At 43.1% G+C, this 26090-nt stretch overlaps 1 protein-coding gene across 3 annotated transcripts in view; it reads right to left on the bottom strand.

Moving 5' to 3' along the window:
* Positions 1 to 26090, bottom strand: part of TACC2 (transforming, acidic coiled-coil containing protein 2) — a 138148-nt gene that overhangs the window by 34111 nt on the left and 77947 nt on the right. For all 3 annotated transcript variants that reach the window (XM_014945288.1, XM_014945287.1, XM_014945289.1), the window contains one exon: positions 7146 to 7315. In XM_014945288.1, the coding sequence (XP_014800774.1) occupies positions 7146 to 7315 (170 nt within the window). The remainder of the gene's footprint in view (positions 1 to 7145; positions 7316 to 26090) is intronic.

Raw genomic sequence — 26090 nt, 5'->3', positions numbered from 1 at the left:
AAGTTAATTACTAAAATGTTTTACAAATTCTGAGTGTGGTTTGTTCCTGCTGTCATGTACTGCTCCCTCCCTGAATGTAACACAGTCACCTCTGCCCATGTGTGCGTGTCCCAGTCAGGGAACTGGGGACCTGGGAAACCTGTCTCCAGCTCAAACTGGGTAAAGCAGCTGCTCTGAGCACTCACCAATATGTACTGGAGCAAAATGCTCCAGTATTTCCTATTAAAGCAACACAGCATTCTTCATGCTGTCAATAATTTTTAATTATGCAATTACAAAGAAAAATAGTCAAGCAAAAATTAATGCTTTTGTCATCCTTCAATGATTTCAGAGAAATTTCTACACATCTTTTTCATTCCGGTCGTGACATGTTTTGCAAAGTAATTCCTATTTTACCCAGCTACATTCATTAATGTTTTTCTTAAAAGCAATATGGACAATCAATAATTACTTTTAGTCAGAAGCTATGAATGCATTAAGAACAGAAGAAAAAAAAACAAAACATTTTTCCTTTGTTTCAGGGGAAATTATATGTCAGCATAGACAGTACAAGAATTATTATTTATGGATCTATAGGACAGAAAGGATTTAAGGAAATTGGACACATTTCCCAAAGCGGTACCTTAGAGTGGCACCTTGTCTTTCCAGGGATTGTCCAAGGAACGACAGCTCCGCAGTTTCTCTGTTCAGATTCTGGATGTTTATTGAGTTGCATCAATGAAAATAATATTTTAATGTGTTTTTCTGCTAAGTGAATGCTAATAATGTGGCAGTGCTTCAGGACAGCTTAGTTTTCTCTTTAACCTCCACTGCGTTGGGCTTAGTTTCAGCCTGGCTGAGTGGTTATTAATTAAGACTTGATTTGCCAGCTGGGCTGGTGCTCGCTTCCCTGGGACTTCTGCTAAGGGGAGTCAAAGAGTGGAAAGAAACTTCAGCATTAGACCAATCTGTGCGTTTTACAAGAAGAACGGAGGACAAGAAGAATGGGAATACATGACAGTAAACACTGGCACGGCTCTGGTATGTCAGCGGAGTACAAATGTAGGTCAGCATCAAATAAAAGGGGGATCTGAACAAGAAATCTTCTGCAATTATGCCTTGTTTTGGTTCCGGCGTGCACCAAAGGCCTCAATAGGACTGAGGCCCCTTGTTCAAAGTTAGTACAAACATGTATTTAAATGGAAAAAAAAATAAAGTAAAATAAACCAATGCCCTGCAGGAGTTGGCCTGTAAATAGCAGGCGCGGCAGAGCTGAGGCTGGGGAGGCAGCACAGCAGAGGGGGGAACATACAAGGTTTTCCAGCTGCTCAGAGCAAACCAGCCTTCAAATCTGGTGTGCTCCACGTAGCACAGGGCTTTAATCCCCTTTAATTGCTTATTTCACAACTTCCTCCTAATCAAACCCTTTACTTGGAGCGCTGATTTCTGCAGAACGTGGCTCCACTCGCTACTGTGACATTTTTATTGTCTCTTTACAGAACAATATGGGAAACTGCCTCGGAAAACATGGCTTTTGGTAGAACTGAAAGTGCTGCTGTTGGGCTCTTCCCACATTTCAACAGACTTGGCTCAGTAACGGCAGAATCTTCCTCCCTGGGGAGAAAGATATGAACGGGACTCACTCTCACAAAACAACACAGCTTTATGACTGCAAAGAGATATGAAGAACGTTCTTTCCTGACGTTAACAGCCTGTTCAGAGAGCTGTGCCATTTGTCCTTTCACACCCCAAAATTAGGCAAATCAGTGTTACTAACTACAGTATTTTATTAAAATGCAATTTGATCATAGAATCATAGAATGGTTTGGGTTGGAAGGGACCTGAAAGATCATCTAATTCCAACCCCCTGCCCTGGGCAGGGACACCTCCCACCAGACCAGGTTGCTCCAAGCCCCATCCAGCCTGGCCTTGAACCCCTCCAGGGATGGGGCAGCCACAGCTTCTCTGGGCAACCTGGGCCAGGCTCTCACCACCCTCACAGCAAAGAATTTCCTCCTGAGATCTCATCTAAATCTCCCCTCTTTGGATCGCAAAGGAAAACACTACAACGCAAGGTGTGAAAATTAAGGGAGGACTTGCTCTAGAGAGAGGCCAAGCACAAGGTTTTCAATAAGGTTTATGCCTTTTATTGGCGCTGACAGTCACCCACAATTTTTACCTGTAAGGGCTGCCCACAGGTAGATGCCAAGTTTTATAAAGCATTCCAAGGACATAAGCAATAGCAGGGAAACTTACATTGCCATAAAAAAAGAGGCATTTCCTGAAAAACTGTCCCATTTCATTAAAACAAAGGGTCCGAGTTCTCCTTCCATAAGGGAATTTCTCTCATTTCAGAGAATTTTTGCCTGGATCAAGTATGAAAAACAAAACCAATCCAAAACCAAACACAACAACAAAAGACCCCAAACTTCCTGTCATCATTTTCATCTGTCACTTATTACGGCACAAGCAAAAGCTGCTAGAAAGATATTATAAGACTGTTTCATTAATAACCAAAACAAATTTCTGTTGTTATTATCAACAAAAAGGAACCAAAAATGAAAACCCCAAAATTTTCCAGCAATATGGGAAACAACACCCTGGGGGATCCCGAACTGCATCGCGGGGGTGTGCTCTCCTGGGAAACGTTCACAAAAAGACACATTTCCAAAAACTTTGGGGGCAGCTTCAAGTTTGTTTTAAAGATATTTAAAAGAAAATTATATATCTGCACCAGCTCCGAGTTTATTGAATCTAAATCTGAACTATTTCTTTACAATTTCTGTTGTTATTATCAACAAAAAGGAACCAAAAATGAAAACCCCAAAATTTTCCAGCAGGATGGGAAACAACACCCTGGGGGATCCCAAACCGCATCGCAGGGTTGCGCTCTCCCGGGAAATGTTCACAAAAAGACACATTTCCAAAAACTTTGGGGGCAGCTTCAAGTTTGTTTTAAAGATATTTAAAAGAAAATTATATATCTGCACCAGTTTATTCAATCTAAATCTGAACTATTTCTTTATGAATAATGAAAATATATTAAGGGGTTAGGAAATAGAAAGTACTTCTAGCCACTTTAAAATATTTTGCAATTTAAATTACAAAAAATTCTTCTAGTGGTGGAGCTGCACTGAGTATTTTCTTCTTTGCTGAAGGATCTCTAAAACAGGGGAAAATCCAATAGGCTAAAAATAGAAGGCCTTAACACTGCTGAACTGGAAACAAAACGAAACGCTATTTTGAAAGGCTCAGAAACAAAATTTAACCAGATCTAATAAATCAAATATGGAAGAAATGAAATTCTAATTCTGTTTTCTAGAGGAAAAACAAAGCAAAACCCTTGGAGAATGCATACAGCATGGGCTCACGTTCTCCATTATCATCAAATAACTCAGGAGACAAGGACACTCTGCCCATAGTACATAGGAATTGGGATTAACTAGACATTTTGAAACACAGTTTATTTCAAGCTCCTGCTTCATATGAGAAGCCCTTGAACTTATGAAAGCAATTGGTAATGATATTTTAAAAATTACTGTAAAAATACTTTTGCCATTTATTCTGAGAGAAAACTTTGGATACCAAGCTTATTTTCCATTTCTAGAGGAAAAACAAAGCAAAACCCTTGGAGAATGCATACAGCATGGGCTCACATTCTCCATTATCATGAAATAACTCAGGAGACAAGGACACTCTGCCCATAGTACATAGGAATTGGGATTAACTAGACATTTTGAAACACAGTTTATTTCAAGCTCCTGCTTCATATGAGAAGCCCTTGAACTTATGAAAGCAATTGGTAATGATATTTTAAAAATTACTGTAAAAATACTTTTGCCATTTATTCTGAGAGAAAACTTTGGATACCAAGCTTATTTTCCATTTTTCTGTGTCAGGCTTCAAGAGGAAAAAACACTGAAGAAGAACGTTTTCCATCCCAAAAATTCGGTTTGTTTTCGTCTGGCTCATCATCTCTCTACTGCAAAGCCTGACCTCAATTTCCCTGGCACAAGGAAGACCTCAATATAGGTCTCCCATATCCTGAGAGACCTGTGAGAGCTGGAGTCCCATCTATGCATTACAGCTCTTGCATCTCCCCTGTGTATAAAATCTGAATTCATTCATTAAATGGGGAAGGCGGCTGGGGGGGCAAAAGAAATGCCCCTGACCAGACAGGAATTCCTGGCTAGAAATGGCATTTGGGTTTGTACCCATTTCTGGGGAGAATTTGGGACACTTTCTGGTGCTCAGGTGGCTGGAACATGGAAGAAGAGGACACTGCTGTGAGAAGCTGATGAGACAGGCAACAATCATTTAAAATACTACCAAAATAATAAATAAATAAAAACCATTCTCAAAATCATTTGCCTCAAGAGTATAACCCGTGTTCCCCACAACATATGAAGCATTTACAGAGTAGTGGAAGGGCTCATTAATGACACTCTCTGGGGTTCAGAGGTAGTTTCTATCCATGCTCTGTTGCTCCTCTTCCCCTCCAGACTTGCCCCCAGACTGACCCCCCCTTCTTTTGCTCTGTTGCTGATGGACTGGAGCCACGCGGCAGGTTTTACCCCACCAGGAGCTGGCACAAGCCCAGGATGAGTCGAGCTATATTTCACTTTCATCATATTTATTAAGCAAGTGTTGAAGTCAACCTAATTAAAAACTCTCCTCTTGGCTTTCCAGCAGTGGGGTCCAGCTGTTGCGCTAATGATATCATGCAGCATAACTGCAACCGTCTGCAGGAGTAATTATTGTCAGATATAGATGAAATAATCCTTTAAAAAAAAACTTACTATGCTTCCTCCTTCCACCCAAGCACACGCTCCGTCACCAACCTCATGCAGAAGACAAAGCCGTGCAGCTGGTGAGACCCAGCTGGACGTGGCTGCCTCTCCCCATGCCTGTGCCAGGTCTCTGGCTGCCCCTATTCCTTACTCCTTTTTTATTGAAATCTATTTATTTAGCTGTGTGGTGCCAAGGAGGGACCCTGCTCCAGCTGCCCATGACCTGGGGTCTCATTCTCTTTGCGTGCAGCCACACACACAACCTACAAGGTACGTGAACTACAAGATAACTGCTATTCAAGTGGCTTATAAAGTACAAAATGTTTAACTGTTCATATTTCTGAAGAATCACAGAATGGCACAGGTTGGAAGGAAGCTCTGGAGATCATCTAATCCAACCTCTCTGCTGGAGCAGGTCCACCTAGAGCAGGCTGGACAGGAACATGACCGGGTGGGTTTTGAATGTCTCCAGAGATGAAGACCCCACCACCTCTCTGTTCCAGGGCTCTCCCACCCCCAAAGGAAAGAAGTTCCTCCTCATGTTTAGATGGAACCTCGTATGTTCAAGTTTGTGCCCATTCCCTCTTGTCCTGTCGCTGGGCACCACCAAAAACCTGAAAAAGAAGCCTGCAAACACCTAAGCAATATTCTTAGTACCATTAATTTCTTCTAAAGTTTTCCAAAACAAATGAATGCTTTGTGTTGCCCTCCTACATTCGAATTTTTTCTGCATTACACATCTTCCTTCCCGCACATAAATTACCCCATTGTATAACTGCATTTTGCATCATTTTGAATTGCTGACCATAGCTCCGTTAGTTTGTGGTAACTTGCCTCCCATGGACAAATCTTTTTTGCAAATGAAACATTTTCATCTCTGCCATCCATGGCCTTCAGTGTAGTTCACGTGGTTATGAACAGACACAGTCAGTTCCCTACCTTCCTTAGAAATACGGGAAAGAAAGGAGGGGGAGATCTGGGATGTTGGGAGATGAGACTCACATGTGCCAGGGAAGCACATGTGTAATCAAGGGTTTGAAGATAATCTACTGCAGTAATTAAAAACACACTCCAATCCTGTTCAGCACATGCCTTCTTTTGTTCTCTCAGCACTTATTTTGTAATCACTAGATTGCAAAAGATTACAAAAAGGAAAGAAGATGGAGAATGAATCACGTTGTTTGCTACAATGAAGCGGGAACTGTAACAGCAGAAAGGAAAGTCTCAGCATTTCATTTTTATTTTCTCGAATCAGCTTGTTGAACGTCTTTCTAGCTTCTTATAGACTCGTATCATAAATCACAATCTTAATATGCATTCCTTAGTGCGCAAGTCCCAGAAATGTGTTAGGTGGCTCGAGACATTTGCTAGACTTATTTGTCACTTTCCCAAAGGTTTAAATCAAAACTTGTATAACAATGATGTCAAGTTTAAAACAAAGCCTTTATAATACACACACTGGCCCTGGACATGGCCTTTGTCTGCTGCTAAACGTACCCACTTCTACACTGGAAACTAAAGCTCTAAACCACTGCCAGGCAGTGCCAAAGGAAATACCAGTCAACTCTAGTCTGCTTAGAGTAAAATTACCTTTTATAGGATTTAGCCAGGTGATCAAGATGACACGGCTTTCAGATGGGAAAAAAGACAGCATAATGAGGAATTCAGTCTTAAAATGTGGAGCCGTCACCTGACAGCCCAAACAAAGCTATTTTGGGCTAATAAGAGTGCTCTCTACTCCCTCATATTCCATTAGTCAATTTGGAGAACAAAGAACATTTTTTGGGGGAAAGGATTTCTTTGGTTTTTTTAAAACAATATGCCTTTTCTAAAGGTTATTTTCCCAGTGTATACAAATTTTCATGTATGTGTATTACACATCCAATCACACATACTCCCATGTTCTTCCTAGAAAGCTATTACAGATATTTCTATTATTTCAATGGGTTTTTTGTTCACCTTGTGTTTCAGGTGACAATACATTTGAAAATAACATTCTGTTAATTGTCACAGCTAATGGGGCTCACCCAGGTGCCTGCATCTCTCTCTCACACCTCCTTTTTCCACTCATCTGACTCTCTAAAGATCCTATAATTCTGAGAAGAGGGAATGAAGCCTGATTCAAATGGAAGAAAGGTTTTTCTAGAAAGCTCCTCTTTTCTTTATTATTTATCAAATGTTAGGGATGATTCTCCAATACTTTATTCCAGGAGGCAACTGGGTTTTTCCTCCCAGCACGGATAATGCCCAGGAGACACTGACTAATCTTCCAGAAGACATTTTATGGGCATCAGTTCCTTGCCTGTGCTTACACAAACACCTCCCCACAGGTTTCCCTGCCCCAGTCACCTGCCCCACTCATTACACGCTTGTTACCTGTGTCTTCCAAGGGCAGCTGGGGTTTTATTTCTTGTTCTGCTATGTCTGCTACAGCCGCTGCTGCTGCCGCTGCTGCCGCTTCAGGGGGTGGCTGTGGAGGTGAAGGTGGTGCCTTTACTGGTGTGGTGGACTCCGGGGTCTCAAAGGCTTCTTCAGAGTCAGAGCTCCTGGGGAAAATCAAACGAGAGACTGGTGAGCAGAGGGAAGGTTCATGCTTGCAGGTCTACTTGGAAACGTAGGGCTTTCTGAGCTGATGGCATCGACCTCAGCTACCAGGCTACCTCTGCACTTCCCAGAGGAGATTTGACACTGCAGTGTGGTCTCCAGAGCACAATATGAGGGCCATGGTCTTCCCTGTATATAAGTCTTTATGTCACTTATGACTTCTTTGTGTTACAAAAGCAAACACACACAGAGGAATAAATCTGCAGACCCTGCTTTCCAGTGGCTTGACCAGACAGACACCACCACTGACACCTCCGTGTCAGTCTCAGAAACTGTCCCTGGCAAAAGTGCAGCTAGATCAACTAAAAAAATAATAACGATCTTAACAGAATTTCATAGATTCATCAAAAACCCCATCTAAAACAGCATCAAGTTTCTGTGTGTGCTCCCACAGGTGAGAGCAGACGTGGAGCAAATCCTTGTGCATCCTGCTCCTGTGGAAACACCACACTCTGCTTTTAGCAGAATTTTACCACAGCCCCTTCTGGACAGTAACCATACGGGTTTGTTACACGAGGTAAGACAACCTGTAAAACGCACCAGAGTCCGGGTATTGTCAATAATCCTTTTCTAGCACCGTGTGCTCACACAGACACAAAAATTGTAGGGACCACGATGGGTTGGTGCCAGCCCAGCCAGGAAACAGCAGCACCCAAAACGGAGCTATCTAAATTAAAGGCAGCAACTGTGCAAAATCATCACGTGAAGATCTAAACCACCACACCGTTTGCTCTTACAGCAGGATACTGTCCTTCCTGATCTGAAAACTATAGATCTTACTTGTCCTTAAACTAAGGCAGAGACTAAATTTTACCTAAATTTTAAAATATTTCCTCTTTTGGGGGCAAGGAATGCAGTAACAATGGTGTCATATTCAATATGCACTAAACATATGTTCAATAAGCACTTCTGTTGCTCAGATGCAGATTTTTACTGCTGGTCTATAACAAAGTGCATTGAATATGACAGTTTCCTAGAGGACAGGACTGATTTGCTTAATTCCAGCAACTCTTTGCATGGCCGTGGTCCCCACTGCTCCTCACGGCTGTCCCCACCCCACACACCAGTTCAACGGGGACAAAATTTGCCATGAAATTAAAAGCTGTTTCATCCCCCAGCAGCACCCCACAAACCTCCCGGAATCAAGGGCTCCTCTCGATTTCTTCAAGTTAAAAGATAACTCCGAGCTGCCAGACTCTGTGGTTTCTCAAGCTCGTGATTATTTTAAGCAGCTCAATGTCAGGAGAAGTAAAAGTACAGGATTTGCATTTGATTACATTTGCCTAAATCTACCGCAGCGTGAAGCCTTCGGGGAACTGGGGAAGAAAAGACCCCGCTGTCCCCCCTGACAGCTTGAGGAGCACAGAGGACCTGATTCTCCCTGGCTGTCCCTGCAGAATCCCAGCGAGAGCCACCACCTCCTCACACCCCTGTCTCATCACCTCTCCTCCTGCTAAAGGGGTTTTACAAGCTTAGAATATATGCCTTAGAGATTTTTGGAGATTTTTTTTCTCCCCAAACTTACGTCGCTGCCTGCGGAACTGCTCAAAAATCCTGTGTTTGGCTTTCAATTAAATCCATTGCTGCAGCTCCTCAAAATACCTTCTTCGTGCCATTGCTTAAACCATCCTCATTCATCAAGGCTACAGAACAGCCAGGCTGGAAGAGGCAGGTTGCAGCATTTTAAATTATATCCCTTCAAAGATGCACCATGTGTTAAGTTCAAAATATTTAAAGCTTAAGAACAGCTGCAAACAAAGAGCTTCTGTAAATAAAGCTGCACAATAGGTATTCAGCAAAATAACACTTTCTTTTCCTGGTTCAGGAAACTTTTAAGTTGAAGTATCAAAGAGTAGTGTGATATTTTCCCAGTAGAGAAATGCTTCTTGTGTCACTAAAAAAACCCCTAGAAAGTTATCATCTAAACCAACAAAATGAAAGGTAATTCACATCTCTTAGGCTTTCACATAATTCTGCACTGTGCTGCACTTAATTAATGCTTTACACTATTTTGACCCCAGACTGTTGTTCTGTAATACTGAAATAATAATGGTTGCACATGTTTAGAGCCCTTTTTCCAAACTGTATAGCACATGTAACAGATGCAGTAAATTTATAGACATATATGATCTAACTGGAATTGTAAAAACACTGTTTTCATGTCCTGCTTATATTCTTAACTGCTTTGTAAAAACTGGCTTGATGAAGCAGTTCTGCGTCCTCCTTCTTAAAATGATGGAGAGACTCTGTGCACGTTTAAACCCCCTTTTAAATGAGATGCCTTTTTTAACTTGGTCTCTTCCTTGAATAAGTTGGGCATAAGCATTTGATGTAAAGAGAAATATCTGGTCTTTTTTGTTCTCTGTATGAGCCTCCACCTTGGAGAACCTCCCAGGTCTGTGGACAGAGAGTTGTGGCGCCCAAGTTCCAGGACAAGGCTTTGTTATCCTAATATTTAATAATCCCTGACAAATTCTGATGCAATACTCCTAATTTTCAGCTGCACCCCTCCATCAGCAGCAGTAGAATCAAGACAGAATTGTCTTAACCGTAATCCAAATGCTGCTGAGTTTATGAGAAGCAATCGTGCTGGCAAAATACGGTATTTAACAAAGAAATATGAAGGGAAGCTGAATACCAGAAAAATTTTCTTTGTCATAGCCTGGGATCTGGGAGAGAGCATAAAGCCTGGAAGCACATTCCAGGACTATGCTCCAAGGTCCACAATACATATATCCTGGAAAAATGAGATCCTGTGTTCAGTTTTCCTTAGTGAGAACACGGATGGTCTCTCTTGCACGGGGTATTTTTAAGAATTCTTACAGTTCCAAAGTAGGACTGTAAAGATTTTCCCAGAACAACAGGATTTCCTGTGAAAAGGAAATTACATATTTCAGCCAGTTCTATTCATAATGTCTTTTCTCTGAGAAGTACATGGGATACGTGGAAAGAAAATAAGGCTGCCGTGAAGTCCGCGGTGTTCAAACCAGATTGCCAAAGTGCGATACGCCGTGAGAGTGGGCACCAGTTCAAAGCTGTGAGAGGAGCAGCCACCCCAGATCCAGCTGTGGGCAGGCTCTCACGAAAGGCAGAGCCCTAGAATCATCTAGATTATTATTCTGAAGCTCCAGCCAAGGATGAAGCAGGGGGAGATGGGACACATGGGTCTGAGAGATGGACAACTCCTTTGCTGACCCCAGCTCGTAACGTTGTGGAGTCGGGGCATGGAAATGCAGAGCCTGGGGCTGCAGGGCTAGTTTTTTGGGAAGGAAGTAAAGGCTACAGGAAGGAACACATATTCACTCATCCTTTTAGCTTGGGAAATTAGCGAGAGCTTGCCTTGATAGCGTATTTCACACCTTTCCATCTGTATCCTTTGGGTTTTGTACATAACAGGCAAAAAAGGTGTAGATTGTAGAAGCTACAAAATAATTAGGCGACAGTAACAGAGCACAAAACGACTAGAAATATTCTTTCAGTCCATCTCTTTCCTCTCCCTTCTCAAAAAATGCCACTAAACAGTAAATGTAACTCATGCAGATGGGGTCGAGAAGCAGGGGAGAACCGAGAAACCCAAGAGTGATCCTAGTCCAACACAACTCTGGCAGCATCACAGCAGCTGGTGGAGCAGGAGCACTCCCCCTTCTCCACTGGGAACTTTGAGGTCTTGCCCAGCTCGTTACATCAATCTCCGGAGGAAATACTGAAGGGAATCACTAGGGTTTTCTCCTCTTCACCTTTGCCCTTGCGGAAATCCAGCCTCATAAGTTACATTCCCCTTTTTTTTTTTTTTTGTGAACCACAGATGCTTACAATTTTAAGTCCTCTCTGATTTCAGAATGAAAAATTGCCTTTTGGTCACCATAGCTGGAAAGCGCTCAGTAAGCAAGAATGGGATTTCTTCGTTCCACTGCCTCCCCTCACTGTTTGCCCTCTTCAGGCACAACAGCCACCGAGGTGAGGTCATCCCAGTTGTCACTTAGAAACTCGATTCATTAAAAAGTAGTTTGCAACGGAGCTGTGACCTTCAGCTGCATCGGGAACCCTGCCATCTGCCTCGGGTGCTTCCAATATTTACACTACAGCCGTACAACCAATGCAACTCACTCTGCACTCTGGTTTTATTCCATGGCAATGACAGGGATCCCTAGATCCTCTAAATTCTGCCACTGAACCGCTGCACGTACGTGGTCCTGGCCAGTTCACTTCTGCATCCCCCTCCTTGGCCTTATCCACTGATGTTGGGCTCTCCTCATGGCACCCACAGCTTCTTGCTGTGGACATACACACAGTCCAGAGGGGGAGAAAGACTGCTCAGTACACATTACATTTGAGGAGGTTTTTTCTTCTGTTTAAATAAAATTCAGTGACAGAAAATCTCTTGATACCACAATAAATCACCTTGTGGTATCACTCAGATGGCAGTTACACAGCTCTCTAACACACAGATTCATAGCATCTTTTTTCCTTTTTTTTCTCCAGACCCTTTCAAACACAGCTCTGGATCATAATTCAAAATCACCAAGAGAGCCCAAATGGTAATTCCTTTCCTGGAGATCAAGTTCCCAGTTCAGGCCATCAGCCATTAGCTGACCCCAGCGCCTGCTCACAGGGACCAGGAACATGCTGCAGTTACAACAAAAGGTCATTTTTCATTCCCAGCACTAGGGGAGGATAATATCAAAGATGTGTCAGCTTTGTGTGCTATCATTTTTGTACGGTATTTGCATACTCAGTGACTTCTAGTTAACATGACATTCCACGTTAATTAGCCTCTTGTAACATGGCAATCGTTCGCGGTGTCACTGCTCACCTACAGATTTTGAATATGAAATAACATTTTTTAGATTTTAATATTCCATTTGTATGCATTGTCAACAGATCAAAAACCGAAATAATGGTAGATTCATCTGGTTATCTTAGGTACTAGATATCAATATTTGGTATCTGAATTAGTTGACCTGTCAAACCCAGCATCCAAGGACCTGTTAAATGCATTATATGAAAAACCAACCTCAATACAAATGGTGAGAGACACAAACCTCACAAACGCTTCCCTTCTCTCAAATAAAATATACCATTAAAATGATAGAACTTCTCAAAAGGATTCAACAGAGCAGGCAGCTCTGAAAATGTTCTGCCCAGAGCAAACCCAGTAACCTTCACCTCGTCCAGCAAAGCTGGAGGGTTGGTGACTTTGCAGGGGCCACTGAAAGCCACCGGCCGTGTCCTCTCTCCCCCGTGGGGAAGGTTCTCAGTGCTGGATCTGGTGCTCGTATCGAGTCAGGAGCCAGGGGAGGTACAAACATGCCACTTACATGTCACCAGACTCCATTTACAAGAGGGATCCTTTAGGGACACATTTCTGACCATTAACTATTAATGGGCTTCTCTCACGCTGTTGGGAGGGTACTCAGGGAAAAGATCATCTATCTTATAATTAAATAAATTCATAACAAACCACAAAATGGGTCACAAGAAGAGGTTGCTGAGATGGAAACAGTCAGATCACCAACCCTGCCTTCAGCTCACCTCCTGCCCCTACTGGAACGACACCATTGTCCCACTGGAACATCACTGCTGACTTGCCCACACAAGGTGAGAACCAAGCTTTGCAAAGATGATAAAATAATGTTTAGTAATCCTGAGGTAACCACAAGAAAACCAGAGTGGATTGGTCTCCAGTGAAATGGAAATGCTCCAGAGTACACCAGAAGGCAGTGGGAATTCACAGCTTTCTGGTGCCGAGTCTGTACTAAGCAGGTACATCACCTTATGGGGGAACACTGCTGTCTGCTGACACATATGGTGTACGTACACAATACACATCATATATGTACCAGAAAGGGCACTTATATCTTGTGTATTGGTCTCCAGTGAAATGGAAATGCTCCAGAGTACACCAGAAGTCAGTGGGAATTCACAGCTTTCTGGTGCTGAGTCTGTACTAAGCAGGTACATCACCTTATGGGGGAACACTGCTGTCTGCTGACACGTATGGTGTATGTACACAATACACATCATATCGTATGGTGTATGTACACAATACACATCATATATGTACCACAAAGGGCACTTACACCTCGTGCTACTCACCTGCATTGCAACATTGGCCCCGTATTTTATCGTTTCTGATTTGCAAAGTCTGATCATCAAAAAAACCCAACCATTCCATCAGAGGATGTTTCAGCTTAGACTTAATGCTGGAGAGTAATTTTAATCTTACTTTATAACACTCACCATTGCTGGCCTATACATATCTCTTAATGTTCACGTTAAAACTGGATATGGCTCAGTGAAAAACAGGTACATCTTCAGCTTCTTTAATCATGGCAATTTAATACAAATTTATAGAAGAAATCCTCAAACTGGGATGAAGTTAATTTCCTAGGTATCTTCATTCTTTATCCTGCTATCTTTCTGCATTAAAACCCTAATAAAAACAATACTGTAGGGCAAAAAATAGATAGCTTTTTTTTAAGAAAAAGGTTTTACGAAAGAACATATTGCAATCACAGTTGGGAAGTTTAAATAGGAATTATGTTTTGCATTCGTGGGTTTCTGCAGCAAAAGTCATATTCCACAAAATCATCTGCAGTTTCTCACTCACCAGAGGTGTTTCACCCAACGTAAGAGCAGGATAAATGTCACGTGTTCATTTTATGGCCTGAGCTACGAGGCGGCGGCGAAGCATCCTCTGCAGTTCCCACTTAAGAATAAAGCTTTTATCAAATAAATCCCATTCCACTGAAATGACAAAGACCTACTTTAGTGCAATGCAATTACACAAGAGCTCACACTGACAGGGCTGTGTGCAGGAAGCAGGGCAGGCGCTCCTCTGCAGAAAAGGCTTTTAATATTATTTCAGCATAAATATTCCTACAAGACCCAGGGAAGACACGGCTCTCCAGAAAAATAATCACTATTACATTGAAGGTGATATTTCTGGGCCCGCAAGGGATGTGCTGTGACAAGCAGGGGGTTTAATTCAGGGACACGAGGGAGGAAGATCATTCTGCATCATGTGCAGAAGCAGCCAGAGCCATCCCCTGCTTTGTGCTGCTTTGTGCTTCTCCCACCATCAGCCCAAGGGTGAAACGTCCTCTGCTGCCCCAGAGCACCTCAGGCAGTTCCGCTGAGCTGGTAATGATTTACACCACTGCAAATTTGGTGTGAAAGGGTAAATATGGCTCAGTTATATCCTGCTGCTGATGTAAAACTGCTGGGTGGCTTCACTGCTCTTCCGAGAACATTCAACCTCCAACGTCAGGTCCTTGGACAACTTAGTGCCTGAGCTGAGATACAAAAATACGGATTTTCTATTTCCATGTAGGTGAAATAACAGAAATAAAATGCTATGACTTCCCTTTTCAGATCATTATGTGGGCCTTTAGTAATGGAAAATAATAGCTTGCATGTTATCCAAACCACACAGGTCAGTTTGGAGACTTATCTTCTGGAATTGATTGCAAAAAGAAACTTGTGAATCCCTTAAACATTAATCACTTACTATAAAACGGCCAATTTTTCCTCACGGGACAGTTATATTTAGAGAACAGGATCAGAACTGCAGTGGAGCAGAATTAAAATGGCATAATCACCTTAAAAATAATGTCGATTTTTGGTTTTTAACCTATTGTATTTTAAGTAATCTTCCTGCCATAACTGATAGGGGAAGGAGGAATTATTTTTTCCTGCTTTTTCTGCTTGTTTATTCAGCGATTTTGAGAGCATTTTGTGCAGAAGCCAAATTCACACTCCCCCAACAAAAGCCATTTCCTGCTTTCACACAGCAACCAGAAAGAAATGTCTCAAGCTGTGGGAAGCCACATCTGAAGGAAAAAAAAACCTGAGAGATACAGCATGGCGTACTTACAGCAGCACTTCAAACTACTTAAATCATTCTCTCTAACTGATTAGCAAGAAGTTCCCCATATTGCTTTAAATCATGTTACATTTTGCCTTTTTATTGCTTTTCCTGAGATCTAACGGGGTGTGTTTTTCAACACTGCTGATATAAATGAATAATGAAACCAGCCCCCATCCTTTCTGGCCACCCTGCCCTCAGTCTGAATAATGGAAACATCTATGTTACAGAAACAAGGCTCCAAATTGCAGAAATTTTTTTAAAATCCCTCTGCTCTTTTCAGGCAGATGCTTCATCCTCAGAGGAACAACAGGAAAATACCATTTAATTAAAGGCGCTCATCTTCAGCCATCACAACAGCAAATACACTCGTATGTCCCTAAATCCCTAGAGGCTGCTAAATATCCAAACACACAAATCTCTGAGGAGATGAGAAAAAAACAGTAAAGATGCAGGATACCCTAATATCCAAGAGGGAAAATATCACGTATACAGCTATAATCAGTCAATACACAATAATCCCAGTCAGTGCTGCACTTTATTCACCTACTAGGGTAGGGATTGGGGTTTGACTTGGTAGTTGATTAAGTATTTAATACCCACAGCAAATACCTTTCCTCTGCCTCTGTAACAAGCTCTGGAGTTTTAATCCAGGAAACAACATCCTGTTAACTATCTCCTGAGAAAGCATCCCTGTGCCTGTGCTCCCTGCTGTGCAGCACCACACCATGGCTTCCAGGGAAAATAATCAATAAGTCATCAGGAGCCAGAGCTATAGGTTTGAAATTGCTTGGCTTATTGGAACCACCTTTTAAACACAACGAGTCTCTCCAGAGCCACATCTCTGCTCTGTCACCCTGCTCAGAGGCAGGACCTGGGGACAAAAGAGCAACTCTGAAGTGCAAAGAGGAACATATGACACCCGTAATCCCCGGGGTTTATCTTGTGAGGAATGGAGATTTGTGAAAATAGTGAGATGTGGAAACACGACTGTGTTCATCGAATCGCAGAACAGTTTGGGTGAGAAGGGGCCTTTAAACTCATCTCGTTCCAACCCCCCAGCCTTTTGGAAAGGAGATAAGGACTATATGGAGGGTGGAGAAGAAGGGAGGTGGGGAGTCCCTGTGCTCAAAGGGAAAGAGGGGAGAGAATAGTCCCTCTGCCCCCAAGCTGCTCCACATTCTGTCTATTTCACCCCTGCTCAGCCTCTGTGAATCACAGATCCTCACTGATGTTTATTCCCAGCTGCTTGGAGAGAAACACAGCCAGGACACAACAGGAGGAAAGGACAAAACCCATCTCAACCTCTTAACAACAACAGAAAAATCTCTTATCGGGCCATCATAATTTCATGTCCTGACTCGGGGGTGGGTGTGATCCTTCTGCTGCCGCTGTAGCTCTGGGAGATGTCTCCTCAACCTCAGCAGAGCTGCAGCATCACCTCTCCCGTGGGGCTGCTCCAGCTCCCACCACAATGAACCCCCCCTTAGGTAGGTGCTGCCTGAGCTCCCAGCTCGGGGAAGTGCCGACTCAGCACAACAGCCTGCTGGAGAAAACAATCCCTGATGTGTGATGGCACCTCACCAGCTGGCACCCAGCTGGGCTGCCCACAGCTCTGTGAGACGAGGAACAGCAGTGCTAAAATCTTCTCTTCCCAGGTAAGGAAAAACAGCACTAAAACCTTCTCTTCCCAGGCTCCTGCTTTGGATAGGGTCAGTCCTGCACTTGAGAAGTTAAACAAAGGGATTCAAATTCCTTGCTCATCCTCCCCCTCCTTCAGCAACCAAACCCTTTTCCCAGCATTGCTCTGGGACTCGTTTCTAACGAGAGCAATGAACTGTTATTAACAAGACCAATAAGTGCAGGTTTCTGTGCTGAAGGAAATCAAAACTCAAAAGCAGGAGCTGATGCGATTCCAACTACTGCAAGGTTCCAGATACAATCTGATCTGTATTTAGCCCTAGGAACAAGCTTCTTTTGTTTAGGAAAACCCTATCTTGTAAATTTGAACATAATTTTTAAGGCTTCTGTTTAATCAGAACCAAATAAGTTCGAAATGGAAAGCCTCAGATTTTCCCAAAGTTGACTTTTCAACCCAACAGAACCAACGGCCCCAGTTCTTCCTCCGGAAAGGAAGAGGCTTCCCAGGCACCATCCATCTCCTTAATCTGTCCTTGTGGCAGAGGGAGAGGAGCAAACAGTACTGTGGGGAAGCAACAAACTAAATCCACAGAGCTCTACAATTACCCCGAGGTCTGTCTCACAGACACCTATAGGTGCTTAAACCAAAATTCAGTTTACAAGCTACAGGTTTAGACAGTCTACGCTGCAAATACCACTTTGGTTTCTGGAGCTAAGGAGGGATCTTGTCCAGTATCAGCAGCAATGAGGGTTCTCAGGCCAAAACGTGCCTTAAAAGAAATCTTTGAAACCTCAGACTGTGGTGGAAAAAGGAAACAAACTCAATTATTTTTTTTTCCCATTAAGCTGGCTCTCTGGTGCTACTGGAAGTACAAAACATGATCTCCACAGTCTGCTGCTAAATACAGATGGTTGCTTCAGAGCATTTAAGGATCTGAAGGGAAATGACGCTTTCTTTTCTTAAAAGTTTTTCCATAGTAAAAAAATTATTTGTTTGTTTCTTACAGCAAACACGCCCATTTTCTCAAACAAAACACAAACTGCATTGAAATTCTATCTGTAATTATGATTCTGTCTTCTGCCACCAAAAAGCCAGGATGAAATAAGTTTGTTACATAGATAAATCCTTTCGAGGCACGAGAGATGGATAAGGAAATGGTATCTAAGACATTACCAAGTAGAAACACTCTCTATAGGTGTAAGGTCTTAAAACAAAGGAAATGTGTTTATAATAGACAGAACCACTTTTCCATGTTAGAGAAGCATTATAAGCACCCAGAGTGTTACCTCTTGAAACACACAGGACCGAAGAGCATCTTTGATTTAATGTAACCAGCAATTCCTTTGGCTGCTGGGTCAAGCAGAGCGAAAGGCAGGAGCAGGCAGGGACCAGCTCCGAGCGACAGCCCCGCTGCACGTGCAGGAACACTGCCTTCCCATTCATGGGTTTTACTGCCTCCCATCAGTTTGGATCTTCCAATTTGCCCGTATGTCATCCCACATAATAGATGACAGGAGCTCCATTACGCATGGCACAGGGCACACCATTCATATCAAGAGCTTTGTAATATACACACATTTGCCAGATGTGAGGGGATGCCTTGCTAATAGAAGGGTGAGCGATTCCAGGGTCTTTTTATTTTGTTTTCAAGTCTAAGTGTGACCTGCCTACTTCTAGTGACAGATCTAGTGGTTGATGTAATAACCTCTCCTATCAAAGGAAGCGCTGTCATTGACTTCAGAGATGAGATCCTTTGGGCTCAAATAAGGGAGGCTGGAATAAAAGACAGGGAAGATCGACGGGAGAATTTCCTCGTTAACTTCTGGTCTGTTCTCTTAAGTAAGACACCCCCATGTCTTCCAGCAATTCAGACTGTTTAGTAGATAAAAGTAGGAGATAGAGTATGCTTGACTTGCTGATGGGGATGGTTACTGATGAGTGTCAAGAAGAGGAAGAAAAAAAATTGCAGAGAATGTTTACAATAGGCAGAACTATCTGTCAAGGGATTAACTCTGACTAAACACTAATTCAGTAAAAAAAGCCTCCCTTTCCTCCCAAGACACAAATTATTTTCAATACTTTTAATATATATATCCCACTCTTCCATGTACATATTCATTAAGATGGTTTTCCTATGAATGAGCATATAAAATTGTGCAAATATTTTACCAGATTAATTTCTTTCAAACTTTTAAGAACCATACAGTGGACTCTTAAGTTTTGGAGATGATAGAAAAATAAAAAACGTGGTAGCAAGCAAGGGCTGTGTTTTTGCAGATATGCACAAGTAACTTTTCTATATCCATACGTACACAGACGTGTACACACCGACCAGCTGCTCCCATCTCTCATGCACAAGGCTGAGTCAATCCAGTTAAATTTTTCTGAGTCCTTCCAGCAACCAACAAACAAATGAAAAGGCCAGGCAGCAGAAGAAATATTGAAACACAACCCACAGGGGCACCAACATCTTGGCCTGCTACCAACGATCAGTAACATTCCATTTCTTTCTTGGAGCCTGATCCAGCTCCCACCGAAGTCAGTGGGTGTTTCACCATCCACTTCAGTGGGAGCTGGCTCGGTCTTCAGTCTTTTTCCTCTTGGATTGGCAAGGGATGAAAATGTTCAAGACGCAGCACGGAGAGCTCCTGATGGGAGGAAATAACACACCATCAGCCCTTTGGCTGATCGAGAAATGGGCACTGAACGTAAATCCTGTCCAGTTGCTGACAGCGACCACGATGCTCCACAAAAGGAAGGTGTGGTTCGCGCTCAGGAGAAAGGAACCCTTTCCATCGGAGAAAAAATAAAGATTCACAGATGACAACTGGCTAAGAGCTACCAACATTTCAAAACCTCCCATTTCCAGTCTTCTAATCCTCAAGAAGCATTACCAAGAGATAGAAATACATTGCTGTTAAAAAGAAACCCACGGATATATCGGTGATAGTGCTTGGCAAGCTGAATCCTGTTCACATCTTCATCAGGACAAACAGGTGAGGATACGGTCACAAGAGCACGGGATGCAAGTGTGCACCCTCTTGCACACTAAACATCCTCACACTGTCACCTGCTTTTATTTCAAGTGAGCCCACTCCTATTATCTGATTGAAACGTGCCCTTGATTTATCTAAAACTATGACCACCGGGGTGCCTGCTGCAATTTGCAGAGCACATGACAGCGCTTCTCATCTCCATAGCGAGGTCTGAACCACACCGCTTTTATCCACAGTTAACTTTTATTGTCACGGGCTTCCCTTGGGCTTTCCCTTTTTCATCATTCGAAATTGACTTCTTTTTTTTTTCCTTTAAATAAAAGGACAATTGTCTACTGCCAGTGACTGAGTTGCTAACAATCGATGATGAACAAGAGAATGCCCCCAGTTGTCAGTATCAATAGTGGGTTCATTACAAATACTTTTACCATGGCTGAAACAAATTTACATTAAAATTGGGAAATTGGCATACACATAGAAAAAGAGCATATTTAATCATGGATACACTCTAAAATCTTAACCTAGACCCCTTTTCAGCATTGATTCTATCATCAATTTCCCTCTACGACTTTCGCTAACGTTTAGTGACAAAGTCCATTGTAGGACACTTTGGAGAAACTCCCAAACCAGCAGCTCTTTAAGGGAATTGTTTGTCTCTGCACTTTTTTGATCCAACATAAGTCTATTCCAGTAATCATTTCTGATTTACACCCCTCTAATCTAATGAACTCAGGGCACCCAAATCCACTTTGGCTTTCCCTTTGTTTAGAAGTTGTGTCCATTAAACACTCAGCCTCTGCTGATGGCTGAAACGATGACTTCAGGGATGCTGTAACCACACGGGCAGTTGCCCAACTCGCCTGGGACACAGACAGATGTTTTTGCCTCTGAACTATCACTGCCATTAAGGAATTTGCTTGTGTTTGCAAAGTAAGTTAAATGCAACCTCATTAAAAAAGCGTTGGTACAAGTTATAATTATTGGGGTGCAAAGTCAAAACCTCAGAGCAGAACTGACTGGCATGACATGCCATGAGGAGGTTCTTGTTTTGAGAAAACAGGCACATACTTTCTCAAGGATAAGGAGATATCTCCATAAAGGCTATGTTGCTGGAGTGAAGAAAATGGCACACACTCTTAGTGATTTATTTAATACAAGATGAGTAATACCTTTCACAAACTCTTCCAAGGACATCAACAGTTACAGGATGACGTCTGTGCTTAAAGTGTATCTGTCGATTAAGTTGGGCCATAAAAGGTCATATTGAAACCCCACAGGAATGACTAACTGCAAAAGATAAGTATATTTATATATGAAAGGAGTCATTGAAAGAGATGAAAATGTAATTGACTCACGTGCCCCCAAAATATAAGCATATATATATATATACACATATCCTGATCAATATGTTCTTCAGCAGAATGCACCTTTAAAAGGCTGTGAAAATCACCTGATATAAAAACCACTGAGCCCTGCTTTAGCTACGTCTCTTTTATTGCCCAGTCCTTGGATCACTGTTAAAAATCAACACCAGTTTGTGCAGATGAAAATGTAATTTACAGTACTTTAAGGACACCGAGGCACTAGTTTATTGCCCCATATCATTAAAACAGACATTGTATATATGAGTGTCAGTACCACAGAAGATGGAACTATGCAGAAAAAAAAAAAATCTTAATTGGTGACGCCATGTATCAAAGGAACAAAGGATGCAGAAATGCAGTTGGGCCTGTATCTTACAAATATAACAAGACAGTATCAAGCAAAGCCAGCTGCTGATATACTGGGATGTGACAATGGGGAGCATCTACCTACTGGTAAGGCCCATTACAGAGGCACAACTATCAGTTACTGCTCTATCATTCCCCGATGACTCTGAAGCACCTCTCTCAAACATACAAATGATGTCTCAACTCTAATCAGATCTACCTTAACAAGCAGACATTACATCCAAAAAAATAAACCTAAGAGACCTACATGAGGCTGGTTTATAGACCAGCCCTAGTGGATACACACCTAAAACTTGCCAAAATACATGATCAGAAATGAACTCAGTGCTCAGACGTGTTAGATAAATGTGATTTATGTAACTGAGATGACAATAGCAGACAAGGCAATTCCTCTAAAAATCCATTCAGAGGGAAGGTCTGTGCTCTAGCACGCCAGCTTAGCAGTTTGGGGTGGAGGGTTAGGGAGAAGAGCCTGTTGGCTAAGTAAACCAATAAATCCTCAATCAATAAATGACAAAATCCTATTCACAAATGGGAAATGACTCTGCTATTTCTGCATGCACACACATATTTGCGCACTTTCATACAGGATTTAGCCATCTGAAGAAGTGATAACTTGGTCTGAATAAGCAATAATTGCTTGCTTTTTCCTCCCTTCCCCCAGTGAATCCCTCAGAGTTGGCCTTCAGTGAGAAGAGACCTAAGGACACCTTCCTTATGATCCATCAGAGGATATAACACCATGACAGGGATGGATGCTGACAAGGGCGATGTGACCTGAAAACCAGTATCTTTATAGAGAAAAGCAAAAAAGCAGCTCTGAAAAAAAAACCCAACAGTGAAACGCAGCTCCACACTGTGCGTTTTAAAGAGAAAACACAGAGGTGGTGGGTCTGGGAGGGGGGAAGGGGTTGGTTTTTTTGTTCGCTGGAAATGGTCATTGTGTGTGATTGATTACGCATCCAAAACATAAAAAGACAAAACATATGGTACACAGCTATGGCTCGACACCAGTGAATGGAGGTGGCCAGCCCCAGCGAGGTGCCTTCGTAAGGAAAGCGGTATAAAATCTATAACGCATGATATTTAGCAAAAAGCTTCAGTGTGCCTCCAGCTGAACGCAATTAGCACTAAACAAAGGCCTCAGACACACAAGTCAGCTCCTTCACAGGTTAAGGGCTGCAGGCCCAGGGGTAGAGAGGGAGGGGAAATAAAAGGAGGAGAGGGAAGGGAAGGCACACTTACATGGCCTCTGACGGTTCCCGGTTCAGGCTACCTGTCTGTGCCTGCTGCAGGGACTGCGACCCTCCCATCCTCGGCGTGCCCTTGGCTTGGAGCTAGACGCCAGCAAGGCCAGCTTCTTCCCAAATCCCACCAGCGAGGAGCCCGGCGAGCTCTGGCCGTGGAGAGGCTGCAATGCTGCAGTGCAGATGGAAACAGCTGCTTGCATCAGTGGCAGCACAAGCAGAAACACTTCAGCGGCAGCTTCTCTTCTCTGAACTGTTGCCAGTTATTTTCCTTTTTTTTTTTTTTTTTCTTTTCTTTCCCCCCGCCTTGGTCCAGATGAACGTTATTTATACAATAAAATCAAATCCCAGCCCCTGTGACAGGCTAATCTGTCTGCTGAACATCAGTGGTCCAAGCAGCGAGGGTGCAGGCGCCTCTCACACAGGACTATTGGCTATTGAAACCCGCTTCAGAGAAAAAAAAAAAAAAAAGGGAGGAAAAAAAAAAAAAGGAAGAGATGATTTTCTTGGAGGCCTGTTCAGTGGAGACGTCTTTGGAAGAGAATTGAGAGATTAAAAAAAAAAAAAAAAAAAAAAAGAAGAAGAAGAAGAAAAGCAGACCCTCCCTTTAAGCACACATTGTCAGCTACTGTGGTTCCCTAAGGACCTCCAGGCAGGACCATTATATTGTGTTGACTCAGCTGATTTGAAATGCAAATGCACGTGAGCCCTGGATGCCACGCATACATTTCCCTCTAATAACAGGCAAGTTGTGCATATCGGGACGATTGCAGAGAGGATTAATAAGCAGAATGGACGCTTTTCTTTTTTTCCATTTAAACGAATGAGCTCATCCCTCTTGCAAAAAAAAAATGGAATCTTCCATGAGGAACGTAGGGAGAATATCATGAGCAGCCAAGGTAAACAAGGCAATGTGGGAACGGACCCTGCCCACGCAGCTCCATCCCACCCACACCACTGCACTTCACCACCACACACTTCACCCTTGTGCTTCTGCCCACACGGACCCCCCCACCCCGCTGGACCACGACGTGGACCACTGCAGGGATGCTCATCATCTAACACGGATGCGATTCCTGGTGAGGATCTTTAAGCCCAGAAAGCACAAGCACAAGCAAACAGCATTCCGAACCCTAGGAATGAGCTTATTCTCTTGCCACCGTGGAGGTATCAAGGTGCTGGGAATTCATGGAACAAGCTGAAAGGGCTGGGCACCATCCCTCTCCCCATCACTGCCTTCAGCAAGTAACAGATGCTCCCCGTACAAGTTATGTTTCAAAGCCCAAGCAAACAGCATTCCGAACCCTAGGAATGAGCTTATTCTCTTGCCACCGTGGAGGTATCAAGGTGCTGGGAATTCATGGAACAAGCTGAAAGGGCTGGGCACGAAAGGGCTGGGCACCGTCCCTCTCCCCATCACTGCCTTCAGCAAGTAACAGATGCTCCACGTACAAGTTATGTTTCACATCATGAAAGGAGGGAAGAAAACCCCCCCAACCTGCACTACTGTCAATACCAGGAATTAAGCTCTAGGGACACAAGTGGCTTGAAGCGATATAACAATTCTGGAGACGTGACGGGGCAGAGGTGTCAAAAGGATCAGATAAATTGAAGAGAAATATGAAAACATACTAACTTTCAAGCACCTACCACAGCACGGCTTTCGTGTTTCACTGGAGGCCTCACTATGCTCACATCTTAAACAGCTTCTGGGTTTTTTTTTTTCTGCTTGCTCACTTTCCAGAAGCAAGGACTGCTTCTGTCTATCTGGGCACACCCACAATAAATTGTTCTTGGGATAAGAGATGCCCAGTGAACATGAATTTCATTTCCAGAGACAGTCTAAAATTAAATTCTGCTTTATGAACAGCAGCAAAATAAACGTGTCTTTTTTTTTTTTCTTTTAAGTAAGGGGCAAAGCTAGTGAGCCAGCACTTTGTTTAGCCACAAACTTCCAAGCAAGTTACAATTTTGGGGTTGTTTTGTTGCTGGTGAAGGCCAAACCCTCATTTCCAGTGTCTCATTGCACAACCCTCCTCCAGCATCCCCCAGAGAAGCAGCGGCACCGCCTCGCTCAGGGACCGAGCTTCAGAATTCCTGGTGCCCGTTGGGTGCAGGGTTACCCCCAAGCTCTGCAGCAGAGCCCAGCCCTGATGCTCCCCTCTGGAGGTGTGGGCAGGTCCCAGGGGAAGGCTCTCACCCCCTGGGCAGCCCGACCTGCCCAAACAGCCACTTCCAGCCACCACCAGAGGAGAGATGAGGAACCAGACCCGTCCCGAGGCACCCTCACAACTCTGCAAATCCCACAGTGAGAGCTGAAAGCACAGGACGCTCTCACTTTGGCAGGTCTGAACCTGTGCTAGAGAACACGGGCTGCTTTTAAGCCCTTTTACAGCAAGATTTACTGGGATAAGCATAAAATGCCATGAAGCGGAGAATTTCGTTAATGACAGCAAATCCACAGAGCCAAATACAAACACAACTCAATGTGCAAAATTTTCATCTTTAAGTATATACATAGGAATGCTCCTGACAAGTGTAAGTAAAACACAGAATTTGAAGGAATAGTATGAAAAGCCCCACGTGTGCTCTGGCAGTAGGTTTGAAGTGGTTAATAACTCCACTATTTCCATCCAATAGGGGAAATGAATGGTACCAAGCAAGAGATTGAAATTACACAGCTGTATTCAGAGACCCCCTTGGGTTGAGGTTACATCTCGGCTTCAGTTTTGCATTCAGCTCTACTGAACTAGAGAGGACAGAACTTTTGAATATCGTAAGAACTCCCTTCTGCATTTCATTTGTTACAGAGAGAAGGGAGACATTGAAAAAAATAATTTCCTTAGAAAAGGAAACACCATATTGAGAAAATAAAGCCCTAGCAGGTACCTGGAAGCCAAGAGGGAGAACACAGACACTGTTTGTCCTGCCTGTCCAGTGGGAAAAACAGGAATATTGTGGCATCTTCCTGACAAGTGTAGAGAGGACTCTTAAAATGCCTGCGTCAACTCCCTCAAGTTTCATGCGCACATCTATTAAATAAACAAAGGCCCAATGAAAAAAAGGCTTGGATTGAATCCTATTCTGAGGCAGCAGGGTTGTTTCAGGGGCTGTGTAGCAGGGAAAGTTTTTATCCCGTATCCTGACACTTCTATGCCACAGACATTTGAGTTCCACTATAAACCACAGGTCTTGGGTAAGGTGTTCACTGAGAGTCTGCAGGACCATGGCTTCA

This window comes from Calidris pugnax, unplaced genomic scaffold (assembly GCF_001431845.1).
Source record: "Calidris pugnax isolate Ruff unplaced genomic scaffold, ASM143184v1 scaffold89, whole genome shotgun sequence".
Classification (NCBI taxonomy): domain Eukaryota; kingdom Metazoa; phylum Chordata; class Aves; order Charadriiformes; family Scolopacidae; genus Calidris; species Calidris pugnax.
Note: the sequence above shows the minus strand (reverse complement) of the source record. Positions and strands in the feature narration are given on the sequence as shown.